This window comes from Lutra lutra, chromosome 15, assembly GCF_902655055.1.
Source record: "Lutra lutra chromosome 15, mLutLut1.2, whole genome shotgun sequence".
NCBI classification, from domain to species: domain Eukaryota; kingdom Metazoa; phylum Chordata; class Mammalia; order Carnivora; family Mustelidae; genus Lutra; species Lutra lutra.
Window position 1 is genome coordinate 21624585 of NC_062292.1, and position 15029 is coordinate 21639613.

At 37.3% G+C, this 15029-nt stretch overlaps 1 protein-coding gene across 3 annotated transcripts in view; it reads left to right on the forward strand.

Annotated features, from left to right (window-relative positions):
• The window catches only part of HMCN1 (hemicentin 1), a 477402-nt gene that overhangs the window by 185348 nt on the left and 277025 nt on the right, over positions 1-15029 (forward strand). For all 3 annotated transcript variants that reach the window (XR_007123082.1, XM_047705087.1, XM_047705088.1), the window contains exons 7-8: positions 12452-12572; positions 13492-13755. Coding sequence is in view for 2 of the 3 variants with exons in the window: in XM_047705087.1 (XP_047561043.1) it covers positions 12452-12572; positions 13492-13755 (385 nt within the window). In the remaining variant the exon portion in view is untranslated. The remainder of the gene's footprint in view (positions 1-12451; positions 12573-13491; positions 13756-15029) is intronic.

Below are 15029 nucleotides of genomic sequence, written 5' to 3' on the forward strand. Positions count from 1 at the left end.
CTCAGAATTCTCAGCCTTGTAGGAAAAGTAGAAACTGTAATATGGATTTTTTGGAAGGTGGATATTATGGGGTAAGAGTATAAGTGAAAATATAGTGAAAGTGAAATATAATGGTCCATCTGCCTGTTTTACTCACCCAGTTCCCTGCCAATACTAGTTACTCAGTATGTACTGGGTGCAGTAGATTGACAATGATGAAGACTTTACTGCTCTGTTTTAAATAAAAATGGCCAAATTTGATGTTATGGTTATTTCAACCAACTTGCCCACAGTATGACTAGTGTTGAGTCTGACTTTTTGTGACCACAGTTGGAAGGAGTATAGGAGGTTCTGAGTCTCTTTTTTCCTCAAATACTTTAAGCATGACCTAAGCCCGCAGTGTCTTGAGCTAGCAGGTTCACCGAGGCAACTTGTTCTTACTTTCTGATTAAGACATTGGTTATTGATTGTGAAATATGTACAAGTGACGACATTTCTTTTGCATTATTGGCAATTTATTGCGAAGTATTTGAACCACATCTACAGGTGATTTGGATTGCTACCAGTGGTATTTCCTCTAGTAAAACTCTTGCCTAGAAGAATAGGAATATTGCATAGCTGTGGTTTTAGCTCGTGCCTAACACACCTACCCATTCAGTCATCCATTCAATAAACATTTATGGTGTTTCTGCCCTTGGCCTTGTTCCCCAGTATTTAATGGGCACCAAGCACCTTTTAATTGATAATTAAGAACAGAGAAGCACTGAGGATTACTCTATGAGTGAGGAGGGAGATGCTAAGGGGATGAGGTGATGGGGACTCTGTTCAGACAAGTCTCTAAGTTCAGTCTCCTATAATTAAGAAAACAATAAAAGGACACAGTATCTATTATCATATTATCTTAAATTCATATCTAGTTCTTACCCCAAAAGCCTCTAGTTTTGCCGTTACCCCATTTCTAGAGCACAATTAGTGGCTGAACAAAGGACACACATTACAATGCATTTTAAAGATAATAAGCTTCTTTTGTTCCTAAACGAAATGCCAAAATAACATGTCAGGTTGATGCAAAGGAAATTGAGCTGAACCTACTGATACAAATACCACTGCTGACTTTGGCTCTCCCTTTCAGATGGCTAATGAGTGATAATGTTTTACATGTGCACTTTCTCCAGAAGAGAAAGGTCTGAGATTAGATAGTATATCCCTGGTGTTATCTCCCATGCACTCTGCTATCTGGAAAATGTCTGCTCTATTAGTAGAATTAATAATGGCTTTTTGACTATTTCACAAAGCAGTTTTCAATCCCAAGTATGGAGAATAATCAGTCTATTATTTGACCTGAGTATGGTATTCAAAGGCAACCAACGAGCCTCAACCAATCCTGCTAGCTCCTGTCCATCACTTGCCTTTATGCTCTAGTCAAATACAGCTTTATACTGCCCCTCACCCTATCTCCTACCACATTCTCTTGCCCCATGATTTCTCTTAAGTTGCTCCTTTTCCTAGAATGCCCTTGCTTTCCGTCTGACTTACAACTTCCACGGCAAATGACAACACTTTTATCAAGCCTTTTCTGACTTTTTCCATCTGAAAGGCTCTGCTTTTCCCCCTGGCTTTCTACTGCAATTTTTCTGCACCTCCCTCTTTGATGATTTTCCCCCTTAAATATTTTTTTAAAGATTTATTGATTTATTTATTCGAGAGACTAGAGACAGAGAACAAGAGAGAGCACCAGCAGGGGGAGGGGCAGAAGGAGAGAATCTCAAGCAGACTGTGTACTGAGCAAGGAGCCCAGGGAGGTGCTCAGCTCCATGACTCATGAGATCATGACTTGAGTGGAAATCACCAGACACTTAACTGACTGAGTCACCCAGGCACCCCATGATTTTATTTCTGTACAGATTTTCTCTTTCTGTTTTACTCTAGACCACATTTTATCACTGGCATATGCCACAATGCTTGGGAAGGAACTGTATAAATATTCATGAATAAAAACTAACGCATTTATTCTGATGATATCCAAGGAAGCAGGCTGAGGAGTTGATTTTAGCCTCTAGTTGATGTGCTGGTACGGGACACCTTAATTTGTCCGTGATTTAATATAATTAAAAAACTAAAAATAAATAAATAAAAAAATAAAATGCTATGACAGTGGTAGTTTCTTTTCTTCTGTAGTTTTCTTTTAAAACCTTGGTGGTTGGGGCACCAGGGTGGCTAAGAGGGTTAAGCCTCTGCCTTCGGCTCAGATCATGATCTCAGGGTCTTGGGATCGAGCCCCGCATCTGGCTCTCTGCTCAGCGGGGAGCCTGCTTCCTCCTCTCTCTCTGCCTGTCTCTCTGCCTACTTGTGATCTCTGTCTGTCAAATAAATGGATGGAATCTTTAAAGAAAGAAAAAAAAAAAAACCTTAGTGGTTACGTTTCTGTGACTTATTAGGGCACTCTTACCAAACAGAGACAATGAGTCAACTCATCCATATAGGTCGTATAAATGACTTGGGTGTCTGATGCAGACACCTCTGATGCTGGTGAAAACCTGTTAAAAAGAGGAAAGTTAAAAGAATGTAAAGTTTTATTAAAAACAAAAGGGAAAGTCATCTTATGTCACTAAATTTCCATTGTAGGGAATCTCCAAATCCTGGATCTTATTTCTGAGCAATACAGATTTTCCATTCAGGGAGCTGTATCTATATATAGAATATTTGAATATAATCACAGAAACTCTCAGGCCAGATTTTGTTGTCTGTTCCTTCAGGGAAACTTCCTACAAAGACATCAAATAATTGTCAGCACCCTTTGGGTTTTTACATGGCACAAACTGCTTCTGTTAGTCTAGGATTATCAGTGCGATCATGGAATCTAACACATCCCCTGGGTCACATTTCTGTTAAGTAAATTTGGATAAATTGTCCTTAGATAACCTTCCACGTAGAGAAAGATGTGTATGCAACCACAAGATCATATTGGGATTCTGAGATTAATAGAAAATATTCTGGTTTCAGATGGCTATGCTGGTTGCCAGAGACTACTAATGGATTTTCTAAAGATAAGAATATTTTAGAAATCATACTCAAGTGGCATAAACTTGTTTAGGAATCATAATTTTAAAAAATTCAAGTCTACAATGGACCACACAAAAAGATTATTATGCTCGCCTCCAATTATTCTCACCTGGTGACTTTTAAATAAGCATGAAGACTATACCAGGTGTGTTATTTAAAGGGATTAGGTACATCCTTAATTCAGATGTTTTGGGTCAATGGAATGCTTTATAGTGGATTTTTCCTGGAAAATTTCCGTTATTTTAGTGTGCTGATATCAGGTTATCAACCAAATGGAATGTTTCCTTTAAAAAAGAAATCTATACACTTGTGTTATATATAAATGCATATGTTTATCTATATGTATATATTGAAATAGAATTTATTCTGTGCTTTGGGTACATTTATCTCCCTGTATCACATTTCTTTAAAAATACAATGCTTAATAAAATGATAGTATTTAAATCTAGCTAGCATTATTATGTTTTGTGCCTGGCATGATACTTAGTCCATAGTAGGTTCTCAGTAAATATTTGAAACCACCATATTTCTTTAATTTCTGAAGAACAGTATGCCATTCAGGAACAAATACTTTGAAAAGAGTTGGGCATCTTTTTTTATTATTTTATTTTATTTCTTTTCAGTGTTCCAGAATTCATTGTTAATGCACCACACCCAGTGCCCCATGCAATATGTGCCCTCCATAATACCCACCACCAGGCTCACCCAACCCCCCACCCCTTTCCCCTCCAAAACCTTCAGTTTGTTTCTCAGAGTCCACAGTCTCTCATGGTTCATCTACCCCTCCAATTTCCCCCAACTCACTTCTCCTCTCCATCTCCCAATGTCCTCCATGTTATTCCTTATGCTCCACAAGTAAATGAAACCATATGATAACTGACTCTCTCTGCTTGACTTATTTCACTCAGCATAATCTCTTCCAGTCCCATCCATGTTGATACAAAAGTTGGGTATTCATCCTTTCTGATGGAGGCATAATACTCCATTGTATATATGGACCATATCTTCTTTATCCATTCGTCCGTTGAAGGGCATCTTGGTTCTTTCCACAGTTTGGCGACTGTGGCCATTGCTGCTATGAACACTGGGGTACAGATGGCCCTTCTTTACACTACATCCGTATCTTTGGGGTAAATACCCAGTAGTGCAACTGCAGGATCATAGGGCATCTTTTTAAATTTAAGATCCACTACTTAATATCTTTTTGACCTTAATGAAATTACCTTATTTCATGAGTCTGAGAAAAATGGGGAAAATAATACCTACTTACTAACACATTAATGGTATAATTAGTTTTTCTTATAATCTTAAATATGTGTAAATTGAAAATTATCTTTATACTTTCATTAATGCAAATTATATGTGACTTTCATCCCTACTTTGGGCTTTTTTATTTTTTTTAAATAAACATTGAAACTCTTTAGAAAAAAGAAAGCAAAGCCAGCTCTATCAACCAGATTTTAATTCAACTTATAATAGGATAGGTTTCACATTTAGTAGTAGGAGGAATTCTCACTGGCTTAATACAATCAGTTAATTCCTTACTGATGTTACATGCCCTTTGGGTGTTGACAAGATGTTCTACTTTACACAGTCATTTGGGAACCCAAGCTGATGGAGACTCCACAATAATTTAGAACATTCAGCCTCTTCAGTTATTATAGTGAGGGAAAAGACTGGAGGATGTGCATTGAATTTTTAGAAAAAGGGAGTTGTGTCACTGCTGGGATGACACAGACATCTCTGTGAATGGTAGACATACTTTACTCCCTATTATCATGGCCTAGCGATATACTGGATCTAGCTCGTAATGGCCCATAGAGGAAATTATACACTTTTTCTTCCTACCTCTGTATTCAGTAATGTCATGTGGGAAACTTGAAATCAGCCTTGGTGGTATTATTTACACCAGCAAATGCCAAAAATTAAGGCTTCTACACCCCCCCCGGAAAGCAGTTTACTAATACTCCACTAACCTGTCCTAAGTGAAAGTATATTTAGAAATGTGACAATGGTAAATGAATAGGTGGAGGGTATTATTGTCTGCTACCCATAGTGTCCAGATCAGCCCAGGGATTATTATCCTAAAATGCTGTGCATAGACTTAGGTCCTACGGAAAGAACACTGAACTTGGAATGGTTGCCATTGAACTTGCTATCTAAACCTAGGCAAGTAATGATTTATTTGAATATCAGTTTATTTTCTCTCTCTCTCTCTCTTTTTAAAAAAAACTTTAAATTCACTTAGCAAATATACAGTTTTTGATGCAATGTTTAATGATTCATTGGTTGTGCATAATACCCAGTGCTCATCACATCACGGGCCCTCCTTAATACCCATACCCAGTTACCCCATGCTCCCATCCATCTCCCTTTCTGCAACCCTCAATTTCTTTGTGGTGCTATAAAGTCATCTTTGTATGCAGTAGGATTACATGAAATAATGTGTGAACATACTTAACAAATGCTCCTAGAAAAATTCAATAGATTCTTGATGAATCTGGCATTCACTAGTACTTAAGGAATCTAAGGAAAAGTACCAACATTAGGCATTTAGATGGCTTTAATATCATTTGTTAAACCTACTCTTATTAAGTACCTATTGAGTAATATTTCATAGATGATAAATATGATATAGTTACTGCCTTAATGGACTTTCAGTATAGAGAGGTATTTAATAGGCCTTTATGCTTAAACTAAGAAGTAGGTCCATGTGCAATAGAGCTGACCAGGAAGACAGCAGAAGAGTAACTGTTTCCTGGAGCTCTCCATGGTGCTTGTTTACGGTACTTCACTCTGTCCTTTTTAACTGCTCACAGACTCCAGTCCAGAAACCTAGACTCCGGTCTACTCTGCTCCTTCTTTTCTCTTACTCCTTTGTGGATCAAGACTACTTGTTGACCACCTTTAGGATGCCAGTAAATATCAAATATAATTTTATCTTTGCCTCTGCTCTGCTCACACTGCAAGCAGCCTGTGTATTCCTGACTCAGACCCTTCTATGACTTAACCAACATGACATTTGCAATTCAGAGCATTAATGAATTCAGAGTAATTTTGAATTCATGACTTTGAATTCAGAGAGTAATTCACTTTAATTCAGAATAAAGTTCATAATAGATCTTTATGACCTTAAAAATTGTATGAGTAAATATGCTTTATGAAATACTTTCAGAAAAACCCTCTGTATGAAAAACTGTATGAAAGACTCTCAGAGTTTCTAGCCCATACAAATCCTGTTTGGTGTCTAGTGTCTAGAAATGTTCCTGTTATGGTTGGAGCTATCATGCTGTTTCTAGATTTCCCTCTTCTTCTTCTTCTTCTTCTTTTTAAAGATCTTCTTTATTTATTTGGCAGAGAGAGAGAGAGAGATCACAAGTAGTCAAGCAGAGAGAGAGGGGGAAGCAGGCTCCTTACTGAGCAGGTAGGCCAATGTGGGGCTTGACCCCAGGACTTTGAGATCATGACCTGAGCTGAAGACAGAGGCTTAACCCATTGGGCAACCCAGGCACCCCTAGATTTCCCTTTTCTTAACTGCAGAAGCAATGAGGTTAGGGTGGTTCTGTGCAGAAATGATACTTCAAGATATTCTGTGGTAGATAGATGCTTTTTGGAGTCAAATTCAAATAACTCACATGATATAAATCTACATGATTTAAAGACCAAATAGAAAAATATTAAATCAGTAACTGTGGTCTTACTAATTTTATTATACATAAAGAAAAATGACACTAAAATAGCTAGAATAATTTGGAGGGGAAAAAAAGGGAAAGAATATGCAGCTGGACTGCCTCTCAGACTCAGTTACAGAATTAGCTGAATATTCTTTGTTGCTCCAAGACCTTCATATGATTATTGTTCCTCCAATCCCCTTGTGTCCATAACATGTGAGAATCTTGAGCCTTCTCCCAATATTTCTGGAGTTTCCTGAGAGCTTTCTTATCTCCCGATTATGCGTATGTTGATTATAACTTCTGTACTTTGATGCAGGGCAAAGTTCAGCCTCATTAAAAAATATCACAGGAAATCCATTAATAACAAGACTTTTGTGAGTTTAGCAGGTTTAACTGTATGCAGGTTTGGTGTTCTGTCTTGAAGCACCTTGTCCGCTTCTGCTCTCTCCTTGCCCCCATCCTTCTTTTCTCTCACATGCCTCTGCTTCTCTCCTCTGAATTGTCTTGGAAGTTTCACATTACTATTTTAGTGGAATCTCTAAAACCAGCATAATCAAATCCATTAAGATAGTCATGAGAAATGCATGGGGTGCCTATCAATGTTGGTTTCTGGAGCCTCACTGAGTTCATATCACATCTCTGTCCCCTGCCGTATTTATGACTTTGAGCAAATTACTTAATCTCTCAGATCTGTAAAATTAGGATAATATACTCCCGTACAGGGTTTTCATAAAGACCAAAAGCGATTATTTATACTGTTTTACAGTATGCATTTTTTATATGTTAGTATTTCTTTCTTTCTCTTTGTCCTTTTCCTGGTTCATCTTAACATCATCATACATAGGACCTTTTGTTCTTATTAACACTAATATTTGAAAAAGGGAGCTCAGCTAAGAAACAGACTACAATAATAGTTTATCTTAAGAAAACAGACTAAAATTATCAAGTAAACTATGGTACTTTTTCCTTAAGATATATTTATTTATTTTAGGGAAAGAGAACACATGAGTTGGGGGGAGGGGCAGAGGCAGAGGGAAAGGGAAAGAAGCAGACTCCACACTCAGTGCAGAGTCCCACATGGGGCTGATCCCAAGACCCTGAGCTGAAGTCAAGAGTCAGCTACTTAACTGACTGAGCCACCCAGGTGCTCCTATGGCACTTTCTTACAAAGACATTTTATTTTATTTTTTTAAAAGATTTTATTTATTTATTTGACAGAGAGAGATCACAAGCAGGCAGAGAGGCAGGCAGAGAGACAGGAGGAAGCAGGCTCCCTGCCGAGCAGAGAGCCCGATGCGGGACTCGATCCCAGGACTCCGAGATCATGACCCGAGCCGAAGGCAGCGGCTTAACCCACTGAGCCACCCAGGCGCCCCACAAAGACATTTTAATGTGAAGTTTTGTGTTCCCACAATATTATCCAAATATTATTGTAATTCTTTCAAGAGAATGATTAAAGAATGATAAATGCATGCATGAGTGTCAGAGGTCTTTTTTGACTTAATTTAAATCTCTTCCTTTTATTATTTTTAAACCATAATTTTGGTTTATTTGTGATGTCCTTTGCTCCCACTACCCTAATTAATAGAGTTGGATATAATTTTGCATGAAAGCTGACTTATTTGGAAGTATCTTTTATTTACAAAGCCGTTTAAATTCTATGCAGGTATTCCTACTGTTTATCGTATAATATAGAAACATGAAGTTAAAATATTTTGTTAACTTTTTGTCATTGCTCAGAGAATAGGAAACCTACATCCTTATTTCAACATACTTTGTTAAATAGTGTATTTTAAGGATGAAAATTAATTTATTTTACACTAAGTCTACAGTGGTTATAAGGAAGCTCCCTATTCATCAACTCTGCCTTATTTTTAATGTATTGTTTAGTAATGGAAGATGCCATATTTTCAAGCATGGGTAATTTCTAATTTTCTCACGTAGATATAAATTAGATGTATAGATAGATATATAATATATATATAGATATAATATATAGATACATATTTTTGCTTTATTACATGGAATTCATGACACATTTTCCTTTAGAAATAATAGAACAAGTGGTGGTAATGAGACCCCCACACTTAAACATACAGTCTTTTTAACCCTTAGGAAAGTGAGCTGTGGTCATTAGCAGCATCCTTTATACTAAGAATACAACAAACCTGTTTTTACGGAGATGTAGGTTTTTTCTTTTCTTTCACTTTTTTTTCTTTTGGGGTTTTTGCAGGTTTTGCTCAATGACAAAAAAATATGGTAGCAAAAGGGACATATCTCCTCATCTTTCCTCTCCTTGTTGCTAAATAACAAGGAACCACAGTGATTTCAGGAAGGCTTTGTAGTTTGCAGAGCCCTGGGGATGGCATGTTTTTAATCATGGTGTGGGCTTAATCTAGCTGCTCAGATTAAAATTTTATGTATGGCTATGTATAATATAGGCACATATATTTCTAGTGCATTCTATCAATGCTACTATCATGTGGTCATTTTATCTTGAGAATCTTGATAATCAATGTAAAAAAAATAATGGTGAACTCATTCATAAATGTTGGGTGGGTTTTTGAAATGTAGATTCCTAGGCTTCACTCGCCAAAGATTCTGATCCAATAAATCTGGACTGGACCCCAGAAGTCTGCATTTTCAAGAAACAACCTGAGTGATTTTGTGTAGCTGTAGATAGGTGTTCCTCAGATCGTAGGTTGAAAGATACTGAGAAAGAGGCTAACTCTGACTTATCTTGCCCTTGGAAGACAATGCAGCACTGTGGTGAAGACCCTGGAAACTGACCTTTCCATTAAAACCCCACCTCTATAGTTAGAATGCCTTGTGAACTTGGGAAGCTACTTAAAGTCTCGGTGCCCCACCTCCTTATCTGTGTGATGATGATAATGACGATATATATCGGATAAGATTGTGATGAAAATTAAATAATCCAATGTATTTAAAGAGTCTGGACATACAGGAAGTACCCTATAAACATTAGTGTTACTGTTTTATCCTGTGGCCCTCATCCAAATTACATATGATTTTTACACATGGGAGTCACTTCAGTGCTGAGTTATCATTCAATATTTAGTTCAGCCATCATCCTCTTTTTTAAAATTTTTTTAATAAACATATATTATTAGCCCCAGGGGTACGGGTCTCTGAATTGCCAGGTTTACACACTTCACAGCACTCACCATATCACATACCCTCCCCAATGTTCATAACCCCACCACCCTCTCCCTACACCCCTCCCCCCAGTCACCCTCAGTTTGTTTTGTGAGATTAAGAGTCTCTTATGGTTTGTCTCCCTCCCGATCCCATCTTATTTCATTTATTCTTTTCCTACCCCCCAAACCCCCCATGTTGCATCTCCACTTCCCCATATCAGGGAGATCATATGATAGTTGCCTTTCTCCAATTGATTTATTTCGCTCAGCATAATACCCTCTAGTTCCATCCACATCATCCCAAATGGCAAGATTTCATTTTTTTGATGGCTGCGTAGTATTCCATTGTATATATATGCCACATCTTCTTTATCCATTCATCTGTTGATGGACAGCTAGGTTCTTTCCATAGTTTGGTTATTGTAGACATTGCTGCTATAAACATTCGGGTGCACGTGCCCCTTCGGATCACTACGTTTGTATCTTTAGGGTAAATACCCAGTAGTGCAATTGCTGGGTCATAAGGTAGCTCTATTTTCAACTTTTTGAGGAAACTCCATGTTGTTTTCCAGAGTGGTTGCACCAGCTTGCATTCCCACCAACAGTGTAGGTTGGTTCCCTTTTCTCCGCATCCTCACCAGCGTCTGTCATTTCCTGACCTGTATATTTTAGCCATTCTGACTAGTGTGAGGTGGTATCTCATTGTGGTTTTGATTTGTATTTCCCTGATGCCAAGTGATGTGGAGCACTTTTTCATGTGTCTGTTGGCCATCTGGATGTCTTCTTTGCAGAAATGTCTGTTCATGTCCTCTCCCCATTTCTTGACTGGATTATTTGTTCTTTGGGTGTTGAGTTTGCTAAGCTCTTTATAGGTTTTGGATACTAGCCCTTTATCTGATATGTCGTTGGCAAATAAATATCTTCTCCCATTCTGTCAGTTGTCTTTTGGTTTTGTTAACTGTTTCCTTTGCTGTGCAAAAGCTTTTGATCTTGATGAAGTCCCAATAGTTCATTTTTGCCCTTGCTTCCCTTGCCTTTGGTGATGTTTCTAGGAAGAAGTTGTTTCGGCTGAGGTCAAAGAGGTTGTTACCTGCGTTCTCCTCAAGGATTTTGATGGATTCCTTTCTCACATTGAGGTCCTTCATCCATTTGAGTCTATTTTTTTGTGTGGTGTAAGGAAATGGTCCAATTTCATTTTTCTGCTTGTGGCTGTCCAATTTTCCCAGTACCATTTGTTGAAGAGGCTGTCTTTTTTTCCACTGGCCATTCTTTCCTGCTTTGTCAAAGATTAGTTGACCAGAGAATTGAGGGTCTATTTCTGGGCTCTCTATTCTGTTCCACTGATCTATGTGTCTGTTTTTGTGCCAGTACCATACTGTCTTGATGATGACAGCTTTGTAATAGAGCTTGAAGTCCGGAATTGTGATGCCACCAACTTTGGCTTTCTTTTTCAATATTTCTTTGGCTATTTGAGGTCTTTTCTGGTTCCATATAAATTTTAGGATTATTTGTTCCATTTCTTTGAAAAAAATGGATGGGATTTTGATAGGGATTGCATTAAATGTGTAGATTGCTTTGGGTAACATAGACAGTTTCACAATATTTGTTCTTCCAATCCATGAGCATGGAACATTTTTCCACTTCTTTGGTCTTCCTCAATTTCTTTCATGAGTACCTTATAGTTTTCTGAGTATAGATTCTTTGCCTCTTTGGTTAGGTTTATTCCTAGGTATCTTATGGTTTTGGGTGCAATTGTAAATGGGATTGACTCCTTAATTTCTCTTTCTTCTGTCTTGTTGTTGGTGTAAAGAAATGCAACTGATTTCTGTGCATTGATTTTATATCCTGACACTTTACTGAATTCCTGTACCAGCCATCATCCTCTTTAGGAGGTTTGAGCCAAACTATAGTCTAATCTGTTCCTTTTATGTATTTCTAATACTGTATCATATTAAAGATTTCTATTTCTCCATCTGTCTTCTTCACAAGCCATGAGCTCTTAAAGGATAGGGACCATGTTGTACTCACATTTGTGTCTCCAGCACCTAGTGCCTTGGCAGGGACACTGCTGACTGAGCTGGGGATGCTGGTTGGCTCAAATCTAGAGAGTGGTCAAGAGTGCCTGCCCTGGCTATATCTTCCCAGAGGCAAATAAAAAGGAAATATCTTCCAGAATCAAACCTGGATAGTAAGGGGAGAAGAGTTAGTCATTCATTCATTTCATCAATATTGCTAAACATCTACCATGTAAACCATAGTGAACAAAATAAAGATTTGTATCCTCGTGGAGCTTTTAAAAATTAACTTCAGGGCTATTCACTGGTGACTGAACACCTGTATCTTTTAACATTGGTTTGTAGTGTATTACTGAATTTTATTTTAGGGCAGTCCTCTGGGATATGTATTATGAAACTTGCATTTAAGGTGTAGAATCCTAGTTAAGTTAGAACATCCAGGTCAGAGCTTCAGTTATTGGACATCCGTCCTAATTAAGCACTCTGTATTTTCCCATCCTGGTTAGTGTTCTGACTGGTAACCTGGATCAACTGATGGGATTTGTCTTTCAACATTTTTCAGACTTCAAGCAGTGGAAGGCACTCTGTTCGCATCACTGGCCTTAGTACTATTGATTTCCGAGCTGGTTTTTCCAGAAAGCCCACCCTGGACTTCAAAAAGACAGTCAGCAGACCAGTGCAAGGTTTGTATGTACATACTACCAAAATCGACATGGTAGATATCCAAGTGCAAAAATATTTCTCGAACTGTTTGTGATTTTATAATTCTGTTGTATTTAACAAAATTGGGAAACAAACATCTTTACTTTAAACATAATTGTATTCTTGGCATAGTCCTTTTTTTTTTTCTCAAAGTCTAGTCCCAAGACCAGTGATACTGAAATTACTCAGAGAGCTTGTTAAAAATTAAGATTCCTGGGACCCACGCCAGCTCTCCTGAATTAGAACTGAATTAGGTTGGACACAGGAATACGCATTGTAACAAGCACCACAGTGGATTCCTAAACTTACTGAACCTTTAAAACTACTGACCTAGGTCTTGAGACTTTTTACTGACATCTCTCCATTGCTGTGTTGTTAAGGTAAAAAAAAATGTGGATTTTATGTGTCTAGATAGCTAAAAAATTAAAAGACATCATATATTATTGTGCATTCAAAGGTAAAATTCCTGCTACTTCTTAAACCTTGTTCTTATTTTATTCATGTAGGATTATAGTTTTATAGCTAAAAAATGCTTAATCCTACTGTGACTTTTCAAATTTCCTTTTTTATTGTTTATTTATTTTATGGCTGTAGTTACTAGAGAGATACAAAGAGTGAGTCTTTAAAAATTAAATATTCATGTTATTAAACATCATGTAACACAGAATTCACAATTCTAGTTTTTCCATGTATAATTATTATTAAAATAGACAAAAATCATTATTCGGATTTCCAAAGTTTCTGTAAATATACATTATTTATGTAAAAAAGATTCTATAATTAAGCCACAATTTATAGGAGAGTTTGTAGTACTCATGATACTTATCTTATTATAATGCAAGAATTTATAACCTCCATTGCATGTTACTTGTAAGTAATAACAAAACCTTTCTCTTGTAGGAATACCTACCTATGTGCTGCTGAATACTTCTGGAATTTCCATCCCAGCCAGAGTAGATCGTCTTGAACTTCTGAGTACCTCAGGCAGTTCTCTTAAGACTATTCCTGTTAAATACTACCCAGACCGAAAACCTTATGGCGTGTGGAATATTTCTGACTTTATACCACCGAATGAAGCTTTCTTTCTCAAAGTAACAGGCTATGATAAGGATGATTATCTATTCCAGAGGGTATCAAGTGTTTCCTTTTCTAGTATCATCCCAGGTGAGACATCATTTTACTGAACACTGGAGTATTGATGGTTTCAGGGAATGATGTCCTAAAAGGATGAACTCTAATGTAAAAAAAAATAATATCTTCACCTTATTACTGGATTATCAAATTGATGGGCATCTACATTTAGGTAGCAGAATTTTTCTTAATCATAAAAAGCACATCCAAAGTTGCATGTTAAGTCTTACTGATTGCAGATCTGAAAATTCTGATTGCTTCACTCTGTGTGAGAATGGAAACTGGGAAATTCTGGTGCTCTTACGCCCCTCACCTCAAAAAAAAAAAAAAAAAAAAAAAAGCCTGGCACACATGTGTAATGTTTGATCAAGCTACCTAAATTGGCCAAATGGGTTAAATGTTTATATTGATTATCAGAAACCTACTTCATGAACAGTAATTCTTTTTTTTTTTTTAAAGATTTTATTTATTTATTTGACAGAGAGAGATAACAAGTAGATGGAGAGGCAGGCAGAGAGAGAGGGGGTGGGAAGCAGGATCTCTGCCGAGCAGAGAACCCGATGCGGGACTCGATCCCAGGACCCTGAGATCATGACCTGAGCCAAAGGCAGTGGCTTAACCCACTGAGCCACCCAGGCGCCCCAATGAACAGTAATTCTTTATAAACATCTGGTGATGATTCTGTCTTTATGTACTAAGTTGGCAGTTAGTTAATTGGTGAGCTGGTTACTCATATATTTGTTATTATATAGAGATAAGATCACAATTAGGGATTATTTAGAGACATGAGATAGCATTTTAATTTTTATATTTGTGCTATTTCTCTAGGCTAATGGCAACGCTGATCAAAATTTAGAACTGTAGCTAAAACTGTGGATAGACAAATCTGTATTGTTATTAATATTATAGTGTTGGATTGAGGGACAGCAGTTTATCATTTATTCATAAGTTTTTAATCTGGGAAATTCAGAAACAACTGTGTAGCTGTTCTTTAATCATTGTCAAACGGTGAGAATAGAACTGTTAGTATTTCCTCATATGAACTATTCAAAGTTAGTTGTCTTTGCCCTTAAACTGAATACTACAAAATCTATTGGATTCTTTTTTTTTTTTTTAAAGATTTTATTTACTTATTTGACAGAGATCACAAGTAGGCAGAGAGGCAGGCAGAGAGAGAGGAGGAAGCAGGCTCCCCGCTGAGCAAGGAGCCTGATTCGGGGCTCGATCCCAGGACCCCGAGATCATGACCTGAGCTGAAGGCAGAGGCTTAACCCACTGCCCCTCTATTAGATTCTTAAAAATCAGCT